General features: G+C 44.8%; 1 protein-coding gene across 2 annotated transcripts in view; it reads right to left on the bottom strand.

Moving 5' to 3' along the window:
- FSTL4 (follistatin like 4) overlaps positions 1-14,488 on the bottom strand; it is a 235,171-nt gene that overhangs the window by 108,917 nt on the left and 111,766 nt on the right. For both annotated transcript variants that reach the window (XM_009285930.2, XM_009285931.2), the window contains one exon: positions 1,841-2,031. In XM_009285930.2, coding sequence (XP_009284205.2) covers positions 1,841-2,031 — 191 coding nt within the window. The remainder of the gene's footprint in view (positions 1-1,840; positions 2,032-14,488) is intronic.

Genomic DNA, 14,488 nt, shown 5'->3' with positions numbered 1-14,488 from the left:
AATAAAGAATTGACATGCTACACATCAACTGTGAATACTGTCGCTGTGCGAGCTCCAGAGCTGCCCTGCAGACGTCTCCTCAGCCCGGTTGGGACTTCAGCCACGCTCCCACCAAGGGGCCCAAGATCAGTGCCACTCAGCTCAGGATTAAAAGTATTCATGGCTTATCTATAGTCTGCATTAACTGGCATTATTTTGTCTTTTGAGAGGCGATCATGCTGTCAACTCGGCCATGCTGGTGGCAAGCCTTTGTGGAGGATGTTTGAGTGAGAGGGCTCCTAGCTGAGGGCTGAAGTTATTCTGGTCCATCAGACTGAAGCGGGCTCCAGATGTGCAAGCGTGTTTACTGATTTTGATAACAGTGAGAAGAATTAAAATAGTAGCCAAGGTCTATGCTTGCTCTTGTGAGAGAGACCTGGGCTCCAAGCACATCTGCAAATGAAGCCCATAGTAACTTTGCGGCAGACCTTAAAGCACTGAATCCTGCTCCTTTAAAATGCAGGTCATTGTTTCTTCTTAATGGTAATGGCTCGCAGGCTGCCAAACCTTTATTTCCGTGCAAGTTGAGTTTTAATATCCTGATGGAATAAGTTTCATGAATAAAGGGGAAAAAAATTGGAGAGTAGAACAGACACTTAGATGTCACTATGCAAAAGCTGGCTTTGAATTCAGATAAAAGTGTTTTCTTATACCTACCCATGTCTTTATAAAAAAATCATTGCATTTAGATGAAGTATTGTATATTCATAGCTCTGAGATCTAAGGGAATTCACGCTGACACTTTGCATTGTGCAGAAAGGATCGTGCATCATGTCAACAGCCTGAGGATTAAAATTCAGTGCAAACTGTCCTACACAGGAGCGAGCTCAGGGAGGAGCGAGCTTGCATCTGTCCTCCTGCTTGCTCACAGCTTGCATTTACACGCTGGAACTGTGACGCACTTCATGTTTGCTGGGAAGCGTGAGCGCAGATGAGATGCTCCCGCAAAGGGTGAAGTACCAGCTTTGGAAACTGGAACAGGTCCCAGGCAGGTATTGGCTTCCAAAAGGCTCTTAAAAGGCGTTTCCTTCTAATTCTTCTCATGGATGACACAATGAAAAAGAAAAGACAACATTTTCCCACATCTGGCATAATGCTTTTTCTCGTATTTACAGGACTGTTTTCCGAGGTCTGCGTGTGCAAAGAGCAAGTTCAGGGGACAGAGTAATCGGCTCGAGTGCCTGGGCTGCATGTTCAGTTCATTTTACCAATTAGATGAATTCCAACAGCACAGCATGCCCATAATTAGAAATAACAGGGTTTTTTCAAGCTCTCACCTTTTCTATCATCACTAGGTTCTGCTAATCAACATTTCAGCATCTGCCTAGGGATTTTTGGAAAATAAACCTGTTAAAAAATATTCCAACTTTGCTGTCATGTTACTACATGCTAATGCATGCTCCAGAAGGCAGGGAGGAAGAATTAAGAGATTTCTGCCTAACTTAAATGCACCTAAAAAATCCAAATTAATTCTTCACAAGCCGGCTAGCTGGAAATACTTCAGAAGATAACGGTTAGCAGCGAGGATTAGTATCTATTTTCAGGAGTATGGATGGTTCTAGAAAGCTGCCACGTTTTTTGTTTGTAGAGGAGCTTCAAATGTTTGAGACAACACCATCTCCCCAGAGGTGCAGAGAGAGACTCGCATGCTGTAGTAGATTTTCCTCCTTTACCTGCTGCCGGCCGGACAGTTACAAACGACTGTTCTCACAAGAGTGCTGCTGCATTACACTCAATTCACACTTTGAATGAAAAATGCAATCCACTTCATAATTCCATTTTCATCGAACAATAAACCCACCTGAGCCAGTTCAGAGCTGCTGAGATGCCCGTCACTGTTTATATCCAAGTGCTTAAACATATCTTCAACTAAGAAGCGCTTCTGGGATACTCTGTCCTTGGCCAGGCTGCTCAGCGGGCTCTGCCGATGAGCCTGCAGGTCCAGGAGGATGCTTTTGAGCCGGCTGTAGTCTGCCATTGTACACGTGTCACCTAAAAGATAAGACCGTGTTACCGGACCGCGTACGTTCTCCATGATCTTTTTAAAGGACTGAGCTCCTAAACGGAAAAATAAGGCACAGTCGAAGACAGGCTGCCTGCATATACAGCACTACTCAGCTCTGCACTTGAGGAGCTCCTGTAGTCGTTACCTTTTGTAATAGCTGGCAGTTTTTCTAAATCCTGCTGTCAAGGATGCTCTCCAGCATGTTACCTTCCAGATTATAGGGCTTCAGTTACAGACTTCCACACTCGGCCTCGTAATCCCCACCCACGTTAAATTGGCTCTGCATTTTTCTAAAGATAAACTCATCTATCCTGCGATTACAAAGTTAAAAATAAACCTGGGGAAGCTGATGTTTAGAAAGCACCACAAACATAAACAAATGGCACCCCTGAGTGTCACCCTGTGCCAAACATGGGGCTGATCTTAAGGAATCCTTAAAGGCAGCCCAAGGTGGCAAGACGGCTGGAGGGAGGACAGTGAGTAGCGCAGGGCTGCGGGGAGCCCCTGTGGCTGGGGTGTCACTGGTTCCTGCGCACATCACCCCGCTGCAGACTGACATAAATGCTTTCCTCAGCTCCTGACCAGGGAAAAAGGTTATTATCACGGAAAAGCCCTCAAGGCACTCGCTCTGAAGTGACACCAGCTTGGCTGGAGGAATCAGATTGAACTTTCACAACCCTGAAAGCTCCTGCTGCGCTCGCGGCAGCCAGCTCTTCGTGGTTCTTCTCCGGGGAACGCCTTGCTCTGATTTAAGGGCATCCTCCTAGAGGAGAAACATATCCACATGGCCAAAGTGGTATAAGACATTACGGCCCTTTTCTGCTCAACTGCTGTCTGGCAGAGCTTGGCAGAATGAAGAATGGCAACTGTCTTTTTTGTACAAATCTGTTTGCTTTAGTGTAGACCACAGCGGCTGGTGCCTCGCAGGAACCTGGCTGACTCTGCCTTGGAGGAGACCCTGGAGCACCCTCATGCTCCGGCTGTCCCACACTGCGTGGGCATCAACCACCACCCACCAATAGTACCGACACATTCAGCTGTTCCTGTTAGACGCCCTTTTCTCTATAATGTATTTTCTCTGTAACGTAGATGCCCTTATTTTCTATAATGATGGTTTTAAAACAACTTCTTTATTTTAAGTCCCATCTCTGACCCTGTTGGATTAAATCTGAGGGAACCTGGTCTCAGCTCAGTTTAGGGGACAATACCTGCGTAGATCAGCTCCCCAAAGACTCCAGACATTATTCCTCTGAAAAACAACAGAAGACTGGCATACTGACAGCTACGTTCCTGCCTTAAGTCCCATCTCTGACCCTGTTGGATTAAATCTGAGGGAACCTGGTCTCAGCTCAGTTTAGGGGACAATACCTGCGTAGATCAGCTCCCCAAAGACTCCAGACATTATTCCTCTGAAAAACAACAGAAGACTCTGGCATACTGACAGCTAGCGTTCCTGTCCTTTTCTTGCTGAGCTGCACCATTTTTGGTCTTCTGGTCCCACTCCAACTGAAACCCAATTAAAATTCCAGGTGGGAGGCATTTCTCTGATAGCAAACCCATCTACTGTCAAGATTTTTTTTTCACCCTTCATATTTTGTGCTCACAACTTCAAAAGCACCATGACTTGAGAAGGTGAGAGAGGACACAGAGGCTGGACACGCGTTCACCAGTCAGGTCAGTGCCCTACTGCTACACAAGCAGTAACTGCAAGACAAGGCTTATTTTCCACCCTGAACTCAGACCCTTCTAGTTTTGAGAGTCTCTCACTGCTCAGGGATACTAAGCAGCTGCAAGATTTTTCCTTCTCTCTAAACAACCTCCAAAGAGCTCTTGGTCCCACATGGGATCAGTCTCATTTTATGGAAAAATGAGGCTACTCAGCTACTACTAGTCTTGTTTATTACTTCTGCTTTTTCTTCCCCCAACCATGTCATTTGATGGCTATTGTGAAGGCAGGAAGAAGAAATGTCTTTCTTCCAATCACGTGCTCATTTAAGAGAAAAATTGATTGCCGTATCCAGTGTAATCAAGCAATTCTGCAATCCTGTTGTAAATACCATTTTAGCTACTGCAATAATAGTTTTTTCTGAGCTGGAGTTTTCTTTTCTCTTCAGTCAAATCTTAATCCCAGAGATGTATCTAAGGCTAATGAAGACAGGGAAATCTATTTAATTTGCTTCCACCTGTTTCTGCTTTGTGGTTTCCAGTCGTGAGCACAAGCACGGCTACAGGCAAGCCACAGGGTGACACCCGGGTGGGCTGACCCACTTACATGGTCCTCCCCGTGGTGGAGACCACTGCCCGAATCTGCGTGTGCATCGCAGCCACCAGATCTACTCACCCTGACAGCTCCCTTTAAGCCCTTTTTATTTCTCACTTCTTCCTCCTATCGACTTTTGCCAGTAGCATATGCCAAAACAGCTCTTCCTTTACACCCTCCAGACCTTTTATTTTCTGCAGTTAGATATTTCTTTTTTCCAGATGCTCCCTAACTGTTGCCTGGGGCAGTGCTTTCCCAGCCTTCCTCCCTTGCTGGCCTTCTGATTCACCTCCACCTTAAGTTTCTTTCTGACCACAAAAGGCAGAATTAGAAAAGGACCTAAGTGCTTCTGAAGGCCCCTCATCTCTTCTAACAGCCCTTCTCACTTTATGAAGCTTATATTGACAACTTCTGTGGCTAACAGCTATCCCTGGCACCAGCCTGATACCATGCACCTGCCTGGAGAATTAACTGGGTGTGATAGTTCCTTGGACACTGGAGCCTCAGCCAAAACCCAGCACAACTGCATGTTTAAACAGAACTCCCAGAGTGACTTGTGTCACTCATAAGCAATACGTGCAAGGAGCAGATGTTTGAATCCAAACTTTGCATCTCTATTCCTGCACTTGTGGGACCTGAGCAGGTCACCCACTGGTGATGCGCCCGGGCTCTTGACTGTGTTGCATGGTGTGAGCCAGGAGACGGCAATCTCCTTTCACTGCATTACAACCCTCCTTGATTCTTCCATGCTCTGAAAACAAAGCCACCACAAAACTGCTTTTCTCGAAAAAGTACACACTCATCTGGGCTGCAAGACAGCCCAAGGAAAGTGTGCCCATTTTGGGACTTTCAGAGGGTCAAAGCCATGCTGCAGCATCCAGGCAAATGTGACGGGCACAAAGAGTGAAATAAAAGAAACCACAGAAGGACAGAGCTGGTGAGAGCCTCTGGCAGCAATTCCCATAACCCCGCTATAAACTCACAATACTTTTTCCCCACCACACTACTGCCGCGTCCAGGGTCAGGGACCATGCAGAGTATGGGACCGTATGGTCAGGGACCATACCCAGCAGAGCCCCATCCTGTGTAGCAGGATAATGCCATTCCACTGCGTACACAGCAAAGAAAACCAGCAATAAGACAATTATGTCTCCTATTTAAAAAATAAGTTCAGTTTCACATGTTGTTAGCACACACCACAGTCAGAAGGTGCTCTCGGTCCCTTGTTAAAACTGCTCCAAAACCTCATTACCTTCACTTCTCTCTGGAGAAAACTACACTCTTCAGCTCTGCTGGAAGCAGATCCCTCAGCATCACTCCACAGTGTAAATGTGACAGACTCCATGGGTCTCACACCTCTGCACATTTTCCCCTGACATCTGAGGGTTGCAGTGACGCACAAGCAGTCGCTTCAGAGCACGGCACTGTATAGCTGCTCAGCAGCGCTCGATAGGCAAAGTGATGAGTAAGAGCAATAAAGTTCTGTCCCAGGGGTGTAAGATTAATAATTTGTTCTTCTTTGGCTGAACTAAAAGATTGATAGGAAAATGCACTAAAACTGTAATATATATACCTATGCACATGTGCATATAAATATGTATAATTTATATACTTAATCTCACTGTAGTGGAAAAACAGGGGGAAAACCACTCCAGGTCAAAGGAAATACTCTGTCTGACCTAAAACTATGACTTTATAGTAAGTCTGGCCAAAGTGTTAGTTCCAAAATCATCAGTTTGAGCTGATGTTTTGCTGCGTAAGCTGGACTTAATGCTATTTCAAACTCAACTTTAAGGTACTGCAGTGACCAGACGTGGATGCTGGAGGCCCCCTATAAAAGACACTGCCTGCTCCTCCGCCATGGAAGGGAGGAGATGCATTCGGAAAACTTGAATCATTTGGCAAGCCCGTGCCAAGGACAGCTAGGCTCTCCTGTGGTAAAGATCCTTCCCCTCCTTTGCTAGGCGTTATTCTTTCATCTTTTAACCTATCTTCCCTACGGAGACTGCTAACAGTCATTTTTCAGAGCTGTTGTATAGGTCTTGCAAAGGACAGCTCTCTATTTTCTCTCCTTCCCGCCCGCCCATCTCCCGCTGTCGATGACACTTGTAATCTTCTTACATTGTGCCTGGGATCCACCAGCTTTATCTGCTAAATACTGTCTCCAGGTTTCTGGCAGCACTGCTGCCTTTTGCATGTTTGCTGTTCTTCCAGGTAGTACAACCATAGCTGTTAAATGAAAAGAATCAGAGAAAAATCATCTGTATGCCCTCTCACTTATCCCCATTCTTGTCTCCGCTTTGCTAAGTGCCCCCAGCAGTTTCCTTTGCGGCATGAGCTCATCATTAGCAGTTTATCTCATCTCAGACTGCTCTCATTGGTAGGTCTCATTAATGGATGTCTCTCAGCTTGGTTTCCTTGTTAGCGCTTCCCAGAGACTCGGATTCTGTTCACAGCTGCGACCAGCTCAGACAAGTTTTGTATTTCCAGAGGTGGCTTGCTTGGAGGTGGGTCTCCCAGCCTGCACGCTGGGAGATGACCGCCACCGCTCTTCTAAGATGGGTTTCGAAGGACTTCTTCCCTTCCCTGTTTTTGAACGCTAGAAATGCCACCATGTGTGTGCTTTAAATACCTGTGTTGTACTACTGCCTACCGATGGGCTCAGGGCACCATTCCCACCACATAGCTGGAGAACTGAGGCAGAGAGCCGAAGGCACAGATTTGGGATGAGCTAAAACCACTATTCTGTCTTCCATGCCATAAACTAGTTCTCCTCTTACTCGATCATCTTTCTCCACTACTTTATACGAGGGCTGGTTAGGAAAAAAAAAAAAGTCACACATGTTCCTTGTTCATCTTTAACCATGACCCCAGTATGATTTATTCTGCTGACTCCAGAAGAGGAGAGCAGAGCTAAGGGCATACCATAGGCATCTGACATCAAAACTAAAATGCTGATCATCTAACACAGTAGTTTTTTTTTTTACATGAATTTAATAACAATATATAATACCACTATCTTTGGATTCCAGCTTAGGAATTAAAAAAAAAATAATAATAATAAAAGGCCACCTTCACCATTTCAGGAGACTCTGTATCACTTCTACTGATGGCCACTCTGCTTTTTGAACACAAACCTAATTTGATGGCAATGCTTTGTACAACAAACACAAGCCTTCCCCAGGAAAAGCTGCGTGGTTTTTGTCCTGCGGTAGGATGCGCTGGGCAGAGATGCCTTTGTTCCCCTCCCACTGCTGGAGGTCAGCCTGCATCCCTCCTGTGAGCTCTACATCCCACTTTGTAGCCCCAAGAAGAAAACGCAGGTGACTTTCAAACAAACCTCACGCAAGGCGCAGCTCCCTCCTGTGCTCTTTGGATAAAACTTCAGCATACTTGCCACGCTCAAAAGACAGGGATTTCTGGCAATTTTTTTTGTAGAAACCGACCATTAAATACATCCTCCAGCAGCAGCCGGCAGTGGCTCTCCGTCCCCAAGCCCTACTCCTGCAGCAGCCACGGTCGTGTGATGTAGGATGGAGCCGAAAGTGAGGAACCACACTGCAACACCCCCAAGCCAGGGAAGCCCGCGATTCCCCCCTCCACATCAGGGGAAATCTCTGAAGAAACAAGCCCTTTTTATCTGTTTACAGCACTTTCAAAACCAGTGAAGCCTGGCACTGTTTGAATTTAAAAAAAAAGAGACAGGCAAAGAAAAACAATAAGACAGAAGAAAAGTAAAAGAAAAATCCAGCATATTAAGGTCTGATTGCTAAAGTGGGGCCAATAACTGTCACTTTTACATGCTCTGCTCACTCTGAGCAATGCTATTTCTTGCTCTGTTTTGCAGCGGCTACGTAATTCATGCTGTTTAGCACTTCTGCATGCTTTGGTAGATAAAATATTGATCAGCCTGCCAAGAAACACAGAGTGCCATTCTGTTTTCATGTCAGAACTTGGCAATGAACTACATTTATCAAGAGCATCCTCTCTGTGAAAGGTCAGTGGTGAATGTGGCTAAATTGTGATGACAGATCATTAATCCAGTTCCCTCAATAATTGCCGTCTTTAAGAATTTTACTCCTGATTCCTGTGAATTGTCGCAGGTTTTTACAGTGGGATCCCTGAGCAATCTTCAGCCCACTTCTGAGTCAAAGCAGATAACGGAGAAACAGCAAGTCTGGGGACTAAGTGTCCTTCAAAGGAAAGCAGTTAACATAAAATGAAAATAAAGTGAGGAAGCGCAGAGCTTGCTTTGATGGGTAAAATAATCCCCCTGTAAAATATTATCGTGCAGGGTGCCTTACAATGCAATAGATTACTAGAAATGTCAGTACTTCTTTAAATATAAAAAATAATCTGATAACACCTATACAGCACCAATCTCGAAGTCCTTGGTATACAGCTAACCTAACAGTAGGTGTGAAACTAAAGATGTACAGAAGTCTTTAGAGGATTTGAGCCCCACTGGTTACTGAGCTATTTTTTAGCACAACTACAGGGGCTGCATGAATGGCAGGTGGCACCAGCAGCTCTTCATAAAATTTGTGACAAAAGCTGTGCGGTCATTAGCATCCAGGCTAAGTACAAAAGTACGTGATTATCCGCACAAGAAGGTATATACGGAGATTCAAACTTCTTGTGACCCTCCAAAAACACTGGAGGAGGTTCCCCTGGGCAGCATCTCCGCATGCCTGGGCGCAGCTACCCACGGCAGCCCACGTGCTTTCAGGTCTGGGCTCCAGCCCTCGAAAATCTGCAGTTGTGCTGCTAATCCCAATAATCCCAACCCAGGATTAGACTCGGGTTTGTTTTCAAACAGCCCATCCTTTCGTATGCTTTACTCAGGCTTTATCCGGTATTGTTAGAAGCATCAGAAAAGGACTAAACTAAAATGTTACAGGATACAAATTTATTTATAAGCGTGGCTCCTTAATTCTTGAGCCATTTACGGCTAAATTGCCTATCAGCAACAGCCCATTTTCATGCATACGAAATGAAAGTGTTGGCCTGCCCAAACTGCAAAAATGTGGTCCCAAAACATCAGACTGCTGAATCTGAGTGAGATGATTATGTGAATTCTTTACATCAATAATCCGTGGCCTCGTGGCCTGTTTGCCTTGACAGAGCAGGTTTACATAGGGACAGGAAAATTAAAGATGACTTCAGCTCTTCAGGGGTCTCACTGTAAATCCCCGTTCCTCCATGCAAATTTTCTAGCTGTCTCTTTCTATCTTCCTCCTTCTTTAATTGCTCTTTTTTGCACATGCATGGAGAGACTGGATGGACTTTCCTCCTACTTTTCCTGTGTGGTTGGAAAGAAGGAGGAAAAAACCTGCTTTTCTCAACAAGTTGCGTGAACAGACTCCTCTGAGCAAGCGTAGCAGCTTGCAGTAAGAGAGGAGAATATCGAGAAAGCTTTGTGAAATTCAGAGATTTCTTGCAATTTAGAGACATCTGTGAGTTTTGAACCTTCCCCTGCTCTGATTTTTATAGGCTATAAGTACTAGGTCCGAGCAAACCGATTTAGGATGAAGAAAAATTAACCCAAATCTTAATCTGTACGAAGTCATGATATCAACCATTTGACTTTTGATCGCTCAGAGAAAGCTTCCTATAAAATAGCAGTTAGTGCTTTGCAGCAATTACACTGCAGGTAACCGCACTGCAACGTTTCTGTAACGTTTGATAATAACGCAGGGAGCTGCATTTGATAATAACGCAAGGCTTTGCTGCCTCCAAAGACCACCGAAGACCACGATCTTTACTGTCGCTGTGCACAGAGGGAGCCACACGCCGTAGACGTGACATTTAGGCAAAGCTGGCTAATTGCACCGTGCTCCCATCGCAGCGCTACCTGCCCGCCTACTCTACACACAGCTAAACCCCTCAAAGGCTGAGTACCTATTTTATTCCTGGTCTGAATTTACAAGTTAAGTGAAACTCTAGTAAAGTTGCCGCTAAGAGGAGCAGATGTTTAACATCATGCAAATTCATGAACATTAGCAATCCATCAGCTGCTACTGCCAAAAAAATTCAATTAACAATAAAAGCCCAAACTAACTTGCTTATCTTAGGGATATGTTTCAGTTAATAAGATGTACATTTGTCAGATATCCATATATAATTTAGCAGCAACTGGGAGCTCATCAAATATATCACAGAAATGGAACGGAATATATACAATGAAGTAGATACTATTAAACACTAGACATTTACAACCTAGAAGAGTTAAAACTTGCCTCAGCATATATTTATTTCAATATTTCATTTTATTACAAAAAAAAGCACCCATCTATTACTCTGTGAGCTTTTTAAATATATTAAAATCTTACAGCATCAGAATATAAATTCCCCATTCTATAAACAAAAACTCTATTCCTACCTTAAACAATTACCTTCCAAACTGCATACACCTAAATGAATCACACGCCTTAGCCCCAAACGCACAGGAAAAGAGATGGATGGATTTGAAGCCTTTCTCGGGAAGCCCAAGAATTACAGCTTGGTTTACCAAGTCCAAAAGCAAGTTCTAGATTTCCATCCTTCCCGGGAGGGAGCAGGCAGCGGTACAGGCAGGAGATGTTAGGAGCAGCCCCAGGGGAGGGAGGCAGGCAGGAGGAAGCTTGCAGGTGGGAAAGTGCACAATAAATGTAACTTATCAAGTGCCTATCACCACCTAGGTGGTGTGCCACAGATTTATAGATTTTTTTTTTTAAAGCCAGAAGGGATCATGTGCACACTCTGACCTCCTCCATTACACAAGCACCAAATTCAATGAGATTTTCCCGGCAGCAGCTCCATAATTTGTTTGCTCTATAGCACACCTCCTAGGAAGGCTTCCAGCCCTGATTTAAGCACATAAGAGTAATTTCTCAAATGACTACTCCATCTCAGTGGGCAAACATATTTTATTTTTAATTTGTTTAGCTTCAATTTCCATCTACTGAATTTTGTTACACATTTATCTGGTACATCAAACCGTAAGTCTTATATCCCATACGTCATCTTCCCAGGTTTGCACTGATGTTGGGCTCAGCTCACGTCTTACCTGTCCTCTCCGATGAGCTGTGGGGTACAGCGGCTGTCACTAAGGCAGCTCACATTCTGAATGACTGGTTTTCTTCTCTTCTCTGGGAATTTTATCATCCCACGGTGGGCACCAAAACAACCATGGCCACATTCACAAGAACCTTCGGCTTCTAGTCAGCAACGGGCAGCTCTACCACAATTCAGTGCCCACCACCTGAGCTGGCTCAGACCCTTTGTGGTACTACAAGGTGACGCTCCACCACCCACAGAGAGCCCGAGCCCATTCCCAAGCCAGGGATTTCTAGAAGATTATCGTGAACAATTGCTGTCATCCCACAAGGACGTCGCTCCCAAAGGTGCACTCAGACAGCGTTCCCAAACACTATTTAGCACAAAGATGTAACTAACAGCAATATCTGGGCTGGGGAAGTTGTCTATGTGATACCGTAAGCAAACAAGGCTATTCCTACTGCTGTTTTTATTATTCGTCGCCTACTGAGTATTAGCTGTTATTTTCGTGTTAAAAAATTAAAAATGTTTGTCAAACCAGAGAGAATAAACAATGCTGTGAACATCAAAGCACACGAAGAAGGAAGACCATGCAGCCAAGGCAAACAACTCATAAGTAACCCCTACACTGCTCGTCCAAACTATTTGGTGAGCACAAATATATATATAACAAATCACGAGTGAATTATGCATGATTCATAAACAGAAAACTGGCTATGTCTAATGATTAATTTATTCACAACACAGCCCGCTCTGCTATAAATCACTCCGCTCAGAGACATGATCTTACACACAAGCACACTCACACCCCCAACTCTATGTGCCTGTTGTGGACTCTCTCCAAATTATATTTTGTCTTCAGATTGTATTGTTTTTCTTTGTAAAAACTATTAAGCTAAATTAGCGATGCTGCATCCTAAGTTGCAGACCGGGGAGCAGGAGAGGAAAATGTGCCATACACAGCTGTTTTTAACAGTGACAACAAAATAAGCTTAAAGAATGTCTAATTACTTAAGATCCCAACCCAAAACAAATTCACAGCATAATGAATTGATTCAATTATTGAGAAACACTTGTATTGAAATAGCCTGGGAAGACAGTGAGGCTTTTGTAAAGGTTAAGAAAAAGAAGAAAATAAGTGAAGAGAGGTGTCTGAGCAGATGCAAGGTGGGTGCTGGGGATGCCACCCCCAGGAGGGACCTACACACACAGGGAGGGAGCTGCAAGGGGCTGGATTTGGCAGGGGAGCGGGGCCGGGAAGGCAAGGGCTGGCATAGATGGGGAGTGGACCAGTCAGCACTTCCGAGGATAATTAAGCGGGTATGTTGTACACGCCTTTGAAGAGCACGGACTTAGAGGATCAAATTGTGCATGGCTGCCAGCTGCCTTGGGGAATGTGAAACGCAGAGAGGTGACAGCAGGACTCAAATAGCAAATTCGCCGAGATACTGAGGGCGGATCAGTCGGTGGCACTTCAGAGGGAGTGCAGCAAGGCGCTTTGCTCGGCTTGCACAGGTCCAGACGCAACTGGAGTCCCGAAACGCTCCTTTTTCCTGCTCTTCTCCTGGGGCCGCTCACCCCCCATGAAGGGGCTGCAGAGCAGGCAAATAGCCAAGCAACGGGAAAAAAAGCAGCTCAACAAACTTGTCATGGGATATTGAGGTAGCTGTTTGCTTCCTGAACGCAAGTGATTTCTCAGAGAGGCACCATCTTCTAGACCGTGTCCTCGGGAAAGACACCACTGCTTTTCCTCCCATGGGAGCCCGGGACTTTATTGTGCTCAGTCTGGCCCAGAAGGAATCTTTCATATTATTACACTTCCCAGTATGAAAACAAAACCCACAAAGAAACAGCAAAAAGGTAAAAATACCTTTCTATGAAAAGCCATGCTCCTGGATGGTAAAGGTTGAGCAGAGCTCCTGAAAACAGAGTGGGGTGTTCTTCATAAATCCAGACTGATTTCTGTTTCATTGCTTCAACAAATCAAAGGTAATAAAAAAAAAAAATATTTAAGGCAATCCTACTGCATAGGACTGACATTTCCACTTGTGGGGATCCGTGCTGACTGGGGTCGAGTCGTCCATCCCACACAAATTCAGGTAATAAAAAAAAAAAATATTTAAGGCAATCCTACTGCATAGGACTGACATTTCCACTTGTGGGGATCCGTGCTGACTGGGGTCGAGTCGTCCATCCCAATGGCCTGACGCTCCCCTGCGTGGTGCCTCTGAGCTGCACACAGCAGCGTGACGTGGGCACTGCAGGTACCTGCACGGACAAGCTCCATATTCAGTCCGTACAGACCTGTATAACTAAATTCTTTCTAAAAGCAGGGGCTTAACTAGATTATATTTATTCTACATATTTCCTCATGCTTTTGCTGTAAGGATGGCTGGGTGAGAGCGGTTTCTTTCCATGGGATGAATCCTTTGGACACCAGCGATGGCAGGAAGGCTCTGGTCGGCGTGGTTTCGCTGTGATGGACAAAAGGAGTATTTGGGGGGGAGCTGCAGGACTGTGGGAGAATTTTAATGGGGTTGGGGAGCAGTCTGCACTAATCTGGACTTCTCCCTGTCCCGTGTCTGTCCAGTCCATTTAGAGGCTCTGAGATGAGGCTTTTGCCATGTATTCAGACAGCTCCTGCCATGGGGTTAGAGCCTCTGAGAGCTGACAAAACACGAACAATAAGAATAAATACGGCTCGACAGATCTGTTGGGACCCTTCTATCTACAAACACAGTAGCATCAGATGTGGTTGTCAGTGAAGGATTACAGCTTCAAGTACAGAAGCAGCAAAAGCAGAAGATGGACAAGAAGTTAAGAGCTATCATCCTTGGTTTGATGCACATGGTTTGGAGGCCAGAGACAAGGGAAAAACCAAAACAAACACATCAACAGGTATACAAGAGGAAGACTTGTTTTAAAGCCAATAATATCCTTTGCAATGCATCTGCTGTAAACATCAGTTTACATCTGGTGCTGTGCTTGAGTTTTAATTTTTGCACCCAAGATTGCTCTTTTTAAATGAAGGGAATAGACCTGGCAGACCGTCAATGTTTGGGGAGTGCTGCTTTATTAATGTTGAAGCCAAATCTTCATGAGCTATCTGCAGGACAAAAAAAAAAAAAAAAAAAAAAAAAAATCTT

Source organism: Aptenodytes forsteri, unplaced genomic scaffold (assembly GCF_000699145.1).
Source record: "Aptenodytes forsteri isolate BGI_AS27 unplaced genomic scaffold, ASM69914v1 Scaffold54, whole genome shotgun sequence".
Taxonomy (NCBI): Eukaryota; Metazoa; Chordata; class Aves; order Sphenisciformes; family Spheniscidae; genus Aptenodytes; species Aptenodytes forsteri.
The sequence above is the reverse complement of the archived record's forward strand: the minus strand, read 5'-3'. Positions and strand labels throughout refer to the sequence as shown.